The sequence below is a fragment of the Manihot esculenta genome, chromosome 5 (assembly GCF_001659605.2).
Source record: "Manihot esculenta cultivar AM560-2 chromosome 5, M.esculenta_v8, whole genome shotgun sequence".
Classification (NCBI taxonomy): Eukaryota; Viridiplantae; Streptophyta; class Magnoliopsida; order Malpighiales; family Euphorbiaceae; genus Manihot; species Manihot esculenta.
Genome location: NC_035165.2, coordinates 8,922,057 through 8,933,434, shown reverse-complemented (window position 1 = coordinate 8,933,434; position 11,378 = coordinate 8,922,057). Strand labels below are relative to the sequence as shown.

The window sequence follows — 11,378 nt, the reverse complement described above, 5'->3', positions numbered from 1 at the left end:
ATAATAGTCGATTTTTTCACTATAAATAACTTTTGTCTTTACAAACATATTAACTCTTATTTTTTCTACTTTATTTTTTTTTTGTATTTTTTACTGGATTATAAATTAGAGATAAATTATTATTGTCCTAATCCTGAAAATTAAATTTCAGAAGAACTTGTTTAATCCTGGGGGATTACAAAATAAATCCTTAAGGACATTATTCAACACGATTCAGGTTTCATTATTTTACCCTATTTTTTCAACAATCTTAAGGATTTATCTGTACACAAATGGAACCAAATGTTGTCACTGTCTTTATTTCTGCACTGCCTGCTACTCCATACGCCAAACTTTTTCCTGACATCTCGAAGATTGAAGATATAAACAGGAGGGAACTTAAAGCTACAAAAAGTAAAGAGTTGGCTACAAGAGCAAACCTTGTACAAGGAAAAGTGCACAAATTAAATATCAGATACGAAAATAAAAAACCTGATTATACTGACTAAAATTGATAATTTTATTGGAAAAAGTTATTATAATTAGGGACTCTTTGTTCTCAATATTTCTGCAATAACAAATGGAAATGCATCTTTTTGTGCTTTCTTGCTTAATTCTTTTGATTTATGGCATGCTAGATTAGGACATGTTAGTGTTTCTTATATTAAAAAAAAAAAAGCAATATCTTAGTATAATATCTGGCACTGGTAATACATGTTTAAATAAATATGAGATTTGTGTAGAATCTAAGTCAACATAAAAAAAAGAAAATTATGTTCAACTACACATAGAGAATCTGAATTGCTTAGTTTAATACACACAGACTTAGGGGATTTAAAACAAATTATGAATAGAGGTGGTAAAAAATATTATGTAACTTTTATTGATGACTATTCTAGATATACTAAAATATATTTGCTTAGAAACAAAGATGAAACATTTGATATATTTCAATTGTATAAAACTGAAATAGAAAATCAATTAAATAGAAAAATAAAAAGGATTAGATCAGATAGAGGTGAATAATATATCTTATTTAATGACTTTTGTGAAAAAAAGGAATAATTCATTAATTTACTCTACCCTATTCACCTGAATCTAATGGAGTAGCGGAAAGAAAAAATAGAACATTAAAAGAAATGATGAATACTTTATTAATAAGTTATTCTTCACCTAATAACCTTTGAGGAAAACTTTATTATCTGCTTGTCATCTACAAAATAGGATACCCTATAAGAAACTGATAAAACACCCTATGAATTTTGGAAAGGTTATACATCTAACTTAAAACATTTAAAAGTGTGGGGGTGTATTGCTAGAATAATTTTTTCTGATCCTAAGAAATGAAAAATAGATTCAAAAACTTATGATTGCATGTTTATAGGTTATGCTGAATATAGTGTTGCATATAGATTTTTTGTTTTGAAAAGTGATGTGATTGATTGTAATATTATAATTGAAATAAAAAATGTTGAGTTTTTTTAACATATTTTTCCTTTAAAAGTTGAGAAAATTTCTCATGTATCTAATGAAGATATTTATGAAAATCCTTTTGGAAATAATAATAAAGATTTAAGAAGAAGTAAAAGACAAAGAAAAGAGACTTCTTTTGGAAATGACTTTTACACTTATTTTGTTGAAAATGAACCTTTAAGTTTTTCTGAAGTTTCTTTTTAGAAAGAAGCAATTAAAACTGAAATTGATTCTATTACTCAAAATGGTACTTGGACTTTAGTAGACTTGTCTCCAGGAGCTAAACATATTGGTTGTCAATGGATTTTCAAAAGAAAATATAACCCAGATGGGTCAATTGAAAAGTATAAAACAAGGCTAGTAGCAAAAAAATTTTCTCAAAAACAAAATATAGATTATTTTGACACCTTTGCTCCTGTAACTAAAATTTCTTCTATTAGAGTATTAATTGTTTTAGCTTCTATACATAAACTTGTTATTCATCAAATGGATGTTAAAACAACTTTTTTAAATGGAGACTTGGAAGAAGAAATTTATATAGTACAACCTGATGGTTGTATTATTTCTGGTCAAGAAAATAAAGTCTGCAAATTTCTTAGATCATTATATGGTTTAAAACAAGCCCCCAAATAGTGGCATGAGAAATTTGATCAAGTTTTGTTGAATGATGATTTTACCTCTGTTAAAGTTGATAAGTGTGTATATACAAAACGTATAAATGATGAATCTATGATTATTTATTTATATGTGGATGATATGCTTATTTTTTGTACAAATTACGATATAGTTTGTAAATCAAAAGCTTTCATTGCCTCTAAATTTGATATGAAAGATATGGGAGAGGCAAACATGATTTTGGGAGTTAGAATCATAAGGAAGAATGATAGTCTAATGCTATCACAAGAGCATTATGTTGAGAAGTTTCTAAGGAAGTTTGGACATTTCAATGTCAAATCAGTGAGTACCCCTTATGATCCTAACTGTCAATTAAAGAAAAATAGAGGTGACTCTGTTGCTCAATCTGAATATGCACAGATCATTGGGAGTCTGCTATATTTAATGAATTTTTCACCAACACCATCTGTATCAATGCGTAGTGATTGCCAACCGGCAATAGCCATTGCAAAGAATAAAACTTTCAATGGTAAGAATAGACATATTCGTCTGAGACATAATGCTATTAAGCAGCTGCTGAAATATGAAACTATTTTCATTGATTATGTGAAATCAGAAGTGAATTTGGCTGATCCTCTGACTAAACCTGTAACAGCCCAGAAACCGAACTGCTACCGGCACTAGGATCCAGATCGACTTAAGGTCGCCGGGACCCGTAGTAAGTCTGCTATACTGTCTGTGTACCTGTGAAATCCCATACATGATCATACGTTTTCTGTCAAAACATAAAACTTTTCTGTACTCCAAGGCTTAACCTGTGCATGAAATGTTAAGTCTGGTTTTGCTCATATGCACGAACAAGAAAAGAAATATACATAAACTAATCATGTGTTTACAACAAGGGAGTACAACTCTTATAATCAAGCACCATTCTACACACTGTACAAATACACTATCTCTTTACATTTACATGTCCACACTAGCTATTACAAACTATGTACTCTTCCTGTACCCTGCTGACTTCCCTCTGAACTCTGAACCTGCACAACTAGAGTTAGGGGAGAGGGATGAGCTATACAAGCCCAATGAGCAGAACTATAAAACATAATATGAAAAACATGATCTCATGGCATGCACAACAGCACATCATCTCAGGGATAGACATGACGACCAAAAATCCCAATACTAAAAGGATGCCTGGCCTAGCCAGGTCTTATAACCTCAATTTGCCTGGCCCAGCCAGGTCTTATCAACTCTGCCTGCCTGGCCCAGCCAGGTCTTACTATCTCTGCTGCCTGCTCTAGTCAGGTCTTACCTACAGATGGCTGCCTGGCCCGGCCAGGTCTTATAACAGAGCTTGGGCTATTGGAGTCGCCTTGGTCTATCCACAGCCTCATACGCATCGTATATGCAATGCAGCATATTCGTGAAACTAATGCAAGCATCCTACTAGACTCATTATGATGCATGATATATGCTCAAAAGTAGTTTAGTTCTGAAAAGAGAAGTTCCACTCACCTGGCTGACTCTGTACTAACTCTGCAGGACAGTGCTCACTGCTGCTCTCTGGGGTTCCTCTGGTCCGTTCCTACACAGGTGGACTCAAATGAGGGACCAAACTAACTCAAGGACATCTCTCTGAAACTCCCTAAAAACCCTCTAAACGATCCCCAAATAATCACATAAAACATGCAAAAGAAAGCTGGACAGGGCACTTTCGGCGGCAGGTTCGTCGGCCGAAACCCCTCTCCAGAGACGAAACTCATGCATGTTCGGCGGCACCTTCGGCAGCCGAAAGTCTCGTCCAGCGACGAAACTCAACCTTCGGCGGCACTTTCGGCGGCCGAACCTTGCCTCCAGAGACGAAAGTCCCAAGTTTCGAGGGCAAGCTTTGGCAGCCGAAACTGCCTCCACAAGGGGTTCGGCGGCCGAACCTGGTTTTGCCCGTTGGGCAGAAACCTGCTCTGTTTCATGCAAAACTCACCCAAAACTTACCCAACATGCATATCAACTACTCCCAACTAGCACATACCATAAAACATGCATAAAGAGGTCCAAAACTCTCCTAAAACCTCAAACAAATACATCAAACAACACTTAACATGCTTGACCATAAACATCTCCCAAAAACCTCACCTAAACCTAATCATGCATACTACCCATCAAACTTCCATACAACCTTCAAAAATCATCAAAGAAGTTCAGGATCCACCCTTACCTCCTTAGGAACTTGAGGATGAGTGATCCTAACGTGGAGATATGAAGAAAAGCTCTTCCAAAACTCCAAACTTCCAAACTTGCTATTTGTGCTCAAAACCTTTAAAACACACCAAAACCCTTAAAACCCTTGGAAGATTTGGTGAAAAACATGAAAAACATGAAAGTCAACTTGAGAGAGGCTGGAACTCACCTCTGGCTGCAAGTGGAGGAGAAATATCCTCCTTCCACCGACCCTTGGCCCTTTTATAGGTGGCTGGCCAGACCACCTTCGGCAGCTGAACGTGAATCCGAAACCATGCAATGTTCGGCGGCCGAAAGTGACCTTCGGCGGCCGAACCTTTGCATTTCTCCCTTGTTGCTTTTCTTATCAAAACTCATTTTCCTTTATCCTTTAAACCGTAAAACAAGGTAGAAAACATTCAAAAACATATGAATTACCCTTCTCGAGGGTTTCGACACTCAAGATTTCCCCCGGTTTACAGAGAGTCCAATGCCGGACTCAAGCCGGGTATTACAAAACCTTTTGAGAGAAAACTAATAGATGAAATATCGAGAGGAATGGGAATTGAGCCAATTTCAAATTAACAGTGATGGAAACCCAACCTTTGTGATTGGAGATCCCATGAAAAAGGTTCATATGGATAATAACAAGTCACTTGTTAGTTCTGATAGCACTATTTATTGTTGTCCCTTCTTATGGTGTGAGAAGTGATAGACTGTATTAATGAGAGGATAAGATGAAAGCTCTTAATGATATTCATATCCCTTATGGGTGGTGTATAAATTGCAGTATACACTTGATGATATCACTTATATAAGTATGGAGTGGGGCCGCTTCTATGAGATTGTGGCATAATCTCTAGAGTACTTATGAACTACCAGGTGCGCGCATGACCTATTCGTGCAAAACAGCGTTGATAACAAGATCTATGGAGTGTTATGAGATTGATGGGATATTAGCATACAAAAAAGAGTTTTTGGTTCATAGAAACAAAAGTTTCACCAATTCCTCTATATGTTAAGTTTTATTAATCTAGGTATGGTTCATATTCTAAAAGACACCAGATTCGAAACATATACACTAAAATTCTAAACCTAGCAATGAAAATTCTTTTGAAATCTGTGGAGAATTGTTGTAAAATTAGTTTAGATTTCAAAAGATTTCATGGTCGTTGAAGATTTTATGATCGTTGAAGATTTTATGGTCATTAAATATTTTATATATGAGATTTAAATATAATATTAAATATGACCGTTATGATTTTATTATATTATCCCAATATTTTTATAACCATATATAACGGTCGGTTTTTCCACTATAAATAACTTTCATCTTTACAAAGATATTAACTCCCATTTTTTTTACTTTATTCTTTCTTTCCTCTGTGTTTTTTGCTGGGTTATAAATTAGAGATAAATTCTTGTTGTCTTGATCCTGAAAATTAAATCTCAGAAAAACCTATTTAATCCTGGAAGATTACAAAATAAATCCTTAAGGACAATGTTCAACACGACTCATATTTCATTATTTTACTGTAATACCCGGCTAGACCCCGGCATTGGAACTCCTATTTTCCAGCGGGATCTCCGTTGAAATTTGGACTTCTCGGATGTCGGAGCCTTCCAAAAGGGTAAAACAGAGGTTTTTCAAAATGTTTTAACAGGTTTTTATGGTTTTGATTAAGAAAATTGAATTTTGAAAAGGAAAAGACCAAGGAGGCAATTGCCAGGTTCGGCCGCCGAAAGTTGCATGGTTTTGCTGCCACCGAATCCCTACTTCGGCTGCCGAAGGTGGTGGAAGTGTGGAAGCTGCTTAGGCCGCCGAAGAAGGTATGCCGGCCACCTATAAAAGCCCCTTTGACCGGAAATGGAGTGTGTTTTCACTCTCTTTTCATGCAAAGGTAGGTTTTTGTCCTCCTTTGGTTGTTTTCATCTTGTTCTTCCAAATCATGCAAGCTTTAATGAGTTTTTAACTTGGTTTTTGAAGTTTTGAGCAAAAGAAGGCAAAGTTGAAAGACTTGGAGATTTTGGATCATTTTCCCCTACATCTCCGAGTTAGAACCATCGATCCTCTCGATCTTCAAGAGGTAAGCATGGATCCTCACCTCCCCTTATGTTTTAAGCATGTTTTAAAGGGTTTAAGAGAGTTTTATGGCATGTTTAGAGTGGATCTAGAAGTTGGAGTATATGTTGACCATATGCTATATGTGATGCTTTGATGTTGATTGTGGGATTTAAACTAGTTTTTAGGCCCCTATATGCAGGGTTATGAGAGGTTGATTTCATGTTGAGAATGTATGGTAAGATTTTGGAGGCTGAATATGCATGTTTGACCCAAGTTCTGCCTTCTGGAGAACTCAGGTTCGGCCGCTGAACCCCTTAAGGAGGCTGTTTTGGCCGCCTAACTTTGCCCCCGAAAGTTGGGACTTTCGTCTCTGGAGGGGAGGTTCGGCCGCCGAACATGCCGCCAAAGGTGGGTGACTTTTGGCTCTGGAAGGTCTTTCAACCCCCAAACCTTGCCTCCGAAAGTTTGGACTTTCGGATCTGAAAGGGACTTTCGGCCGCTGAAGGTGCCGTCGAAAGTGCATGAGTTTCGAATCTGGAGAGGGGTTCGGCCGCCGAAGGTGCCGCCGAAAGACCCCTGTCCAGCCTTCCTTTGCCCATTTTTCCATGCATGTTTATGATGTTTTAGGGGGTTTTTAGGGAGATGTTCATAGCTATGTTAGAGTATGTTCGGTACCTTATTTGAGTCCACCTTTGTAGGTGCGGACCCGAGGAACCAAGGAGGCCCACAGAGTTAGAGATACAGAGACTGTTCAGCAGTTGCTAGAGGTGAGTGGAACTGAACTGTGTTTTTAAATAAATAAAAGTTTTAGCATGATTCATGCATCATAAATGCCATGATAATATTAGGGTGTATTGCATTAGTGCTCACGAAGATGACGCATTGCATTGTTTATTGTGTATATGGATGGACAACAGGATGATCCATTAGCCCTCTAGATATTATTGTCATGTATAGAAGTCCTGAGGAGCCCTACCGAGGGCCGGCACAGAGTCTATTGTATGTAACAGAAGTCCTGAGGAGCTCCTTTGAGGGTCGGGCACAGAGTAGAGGGATTTTTGGGTCAGTCCATCCTTGATATGGTTTACTTGTGATGTGACGCATTTCATAATAGCATGTTTTATTAACGGTTTTTATTGTTCTGCTCACTGGGCTCTAGTAAGCTCACCTCTCTCCCTAACCCCCATGTTTTCAGGGCCACAGAGAAGATAAAGGATCAGCAAGGGTAAAGTCTAAGTGGAATAGTATAGAGTAGTGGACATGTATTGTACAAAGATATGATGTAATGTAATGTATCTTGAGATAGTAGTGTGCTTGGCCCTAGAGTATGTTAATCCCTTTTTATTCATGATCATTTTATTATGTTGTATGATGAGAACCAAGCTTGATGTATTTTATGATAACCCATCTAGAGCATTTGATGAGGGCTCTAGTATGGAGTTTTATGTTTACAGAGATAGTGCATGCACAGGTCAAGCTTGGTAAATGCAAAAGTTCAAAAATTTTATGGAAATGTATGATCATGAATGGGATTTAACAGTTACACAGAGTGCACAGTAGGATTGCTACGGGTTTCGGCGACCTTAAGTCGACCTGAATCCTAGCGCCGGTAGCGGTCCGGCTTCCGGGTCGTTACATTTATCCTATTTTTTCAACAGTCCACAATAGCCACTCTGACGTTCAAGTCAGTGTCTTGAAGAATAGAGAGAATGCAATAAATTACTTAGAGTTTTCGTAGTATTAGAGATAGCATACCTTTGCTTTTGGAGTCATTCTCCTTTTATACTGCAAGAAAATGGACATAAATATAGTGCTTCCTGAAAATTCGGTGATGATGTGGTTGGCTGCTCGATAATGGACATCGCCAGCTAATAAGGTGATAATCTACGATTTATGACGAAATGAAAATATGCCTGATAATGGTAATTTTGTCCTAAGACTCGGCCTATTAGATGAGAGCGAGTCTTGACAATAGTTTTGGTGCCAAAGCGTCTGGGTCTCCCTTTTCTGTGGTGGGACCGTGCTTCTTACCTGTCCAATAATTGTCACGTGGCCCCTTGATTGTGTTGACAGCTCATAACTTATTTTGGGCAGATGTTATGTAACATCAAAAGTCCCCCACTAGTCTTCGACTCTTTAGGTTCGAAGGTGGCTGTTTACCTTTCCGTTTAGGATGTGGCGTGATCTTGGCTGCGAGCGTCATTTCGCTCACCTGAAGTCTCTTTATCTTCTGTGCTGCATTCAAAGCTTTGTCGGCTACCTCGCTGTATAAGGACCCCTTTTCTTCTTTTTTAGCTCACAATAGTTACTCATGGGAGAGAGGAGTGGTGGCCCTTCTTATTCTGTTCTTGAGGGTACCCAAATCTATATGGATGATATCATCATGTTTTTCGAAGAGCAACTGAAGGCGGGTTTTCATGAAAGTGCAAGCACATTGCGTAGTTCTACGTACTAGATGAGGACTACAACTAGCCCGAATATAACGACTTTTTTGCATCATGACTCCTGGGGGGTTGGATTGTGCAAGATTAATTCCAAGGGCAAGACTAGGAAGGTAGTTGGAGAGATAACTCTTTTCATGGCTTTTCAAGCGGCTCCCTCCCACACGATGGGATAGTTTTTAGGGATTCTGATGTAATGGAAACTTTTTGATGTAGTAGCGACTTTTAATGTAATAAAGATTTTGTCTGAGTCCCTTTTTGTCTCCTTGTAATCTTTTGTAATGATAATATATGTTTCATCTATCTTGTTGCCACCATTTTTGCTGAAAGGGCTAAAGCATATCTTTTTTATGCCTGTCATAAAATACTTTATGGAAAGTTTTACTAAAAAATAAGGTTAATACATGGGCCTGTGGCCCGACGGACCACTATCCTTCCGTCATAGAACGTCTTGGGGGAATTTTTTAATAAGGTTTTTCACTCTACCTAGTTCTTTGTTTAACACCTTCATTTTTTGTCTTTTCGGAGGTTGATATATCCACTTTTCTGGTCGTTTGGTGTAGACGACTCTATTAATGGGACCAAGTCTGAATTCGTGACCTGGCGAAAACTGGCTTATGGCCTTTTCTAGTGGGACCAACGTTCGGATGGCCTGGCGAAAACTGCCTTATGACTTTGCTTAGTGGGTCCAATGCCTGGATGGCCTAGCGAAAACTACCTTATGGCCTGGCCTGGTAAAAATTGCCTTATGGCCTTGCTTAGTGGGTCCAACGCCCGGATGGCTTGGCGAAAACCACCTTATGGCTTGGCCTGGTAAAAACTGTCTTACGGCTTTACTTAGTGGGTCCAATGCCCAGATGGCCTAGTGAAAACCGCCTTATGGCCTAGCCTGGCGAAAACTGCCTCATGGTCTTGCTTGGTGTCTCCTCGAGGGAGGCAATCCCATCATTCATTGTTCCTGAATAACACCATTTGTGAGAATACCATGTTAATTTGTTATTGATAAAACTTTTTCAGATTACAGTTATTCCATGAATAGGGAATGACTTAACCATTTGACTTGGCCAGCTTGTATGATCCTGTGCGAATAACTTTAGAGACCCTAAACGGTCCTTTCCAATTATCGCTCAACTTTTCAGACCCGGAGTTGCCACCCACTATATCTATTCTTTTGAGGACTAGATCCCCTACCTTGAAGGCGTGTGGCCGAACCTTGCTATTGAACATTCTGGTCATCTTATTTCTCTAAACCACCATTTTAATTATAGCCTTTTCTCGCAGAAATTCTACTTGGTCCAAATTGAAATGCATCTCTTCAAGGATCCCTGATATCTCAGGGTATCGTGATTTGAAGCTACCTATTTAGATTTCCATGGAAATGACTGCCTCAACCCCATACACGAAAGAAAAATGGTGTTTCTCTTATAGCTGTCCTAGGGGTGGTTCTATATGCCCATAGTATGTGGGGTAACTCTTCAGGCCAGTTGCCTTTAGCCTGGTCAAGTATTTTCTTTAGACCCCGTAGGATGATCCTGTTTGTTACCTCAGTCATACCATTGGTCTAAGAGTAATAGGCCAAGCTGAACTTTAAGTCAATTTTTCATTTCTTGCAGAAATCTTTGAACCTGGGCTTGCAAAGTGAGTTTTATTGTTGATGATTACTACTTTTGGTATTCTGAATCGAGTGAATATGTTTTTGTTGACGAAAGAGATCGCTTGTTGGGTGGTGATGGACTGTGCTACCTTAGCCTCTTCCCACCGTCATGATTATGAACTTTCTTAACTGGTTACCTTAGGGAACGGGCCAAGGATATCTATCCCTCACTGAAAGAAACGCTAGTGACTTCTAATAGCCGCTTGCATCTCTCCCAGGGTCCTTGGGATACTTAGCATCTTTGACACCTCTAGACAAGCTGCTTCGCGTCTTCTATTATCATCGGCTAGTAATATCCTTGCCTAAATGCTTTCTGAGCGATCGTTCAAGCTCCTTCGTGGCTCCCGCAATCGCCTTCATAAATATCCCTTAAGATTCCCTGTTCTTCTTCATCAGTAACATACTGCAGCCATGGGTGTGTTGAGGACCTCTTGTATAACCAACCATCAATTAGTGCATATTTAGAAGACTTCTTTATTACCTATTTGGTTGATAATTTGTCAGCTGGAAGATTATCTTGTGTCAAGAATTTGTATATGGTTGTCATTTATGACTCCCCTTCTTCTATGGGAAAGAACTCTTCCACTTTTCTTATTGGAATGCGTAATTCCTTGAATTGAAACGGTTGGGTCAAGTGCTATTCTGTAATACCCGGCTAGACTCCGGCATCGAAATTCCTACATTCCGGCGGAATCTCGGGTGTCGGAACCCTCTAGAATGGTAAAATATGTTTTTTATAAAATGTTTTTACATGTTTTTATGGTTTTTACGAAGAAATAAATTGAGTTTTGAAAGAAAAGACTAAGGAAGGAAAACCCAGGTTCGGCGGCCGAACCTCAAGTTCGGCGGCCGAACCTCAAGTTCGGCGGCCGAACCTCAAGTTCGGCCGCCAAACATGGGGAGCTTGCGGAAGCTCTTTTGGCCCCTGAAA

The 11,378-nt window shown here is 38.6% G+C and overlaps 1 protein-coding gene across 1 annotated transcript; it reads left to right on the top strand.

The window, feature by feature from the left end:
* The first annotated feature begins 272 nt into the window (after positions 1–272).
* Positions 273–2,751, top strand: LOC122723682. The gene is made up of 4 exons (XM_043956779.1): positions 273–422; positions 526–627; positions 1,657–1,699; positions 2,240–2,751. The coding sequence occupies exons 1-4, from the start codon at positions 273–275 to the stop codon at positions 2,749–2,751; spliced, it is 807 nt and encodes a 268-aa protein (XP_043812714.1).
* The last annotated feature ends 8,627 nt before the right edge of the window (positions 2,752–11,378 follow it).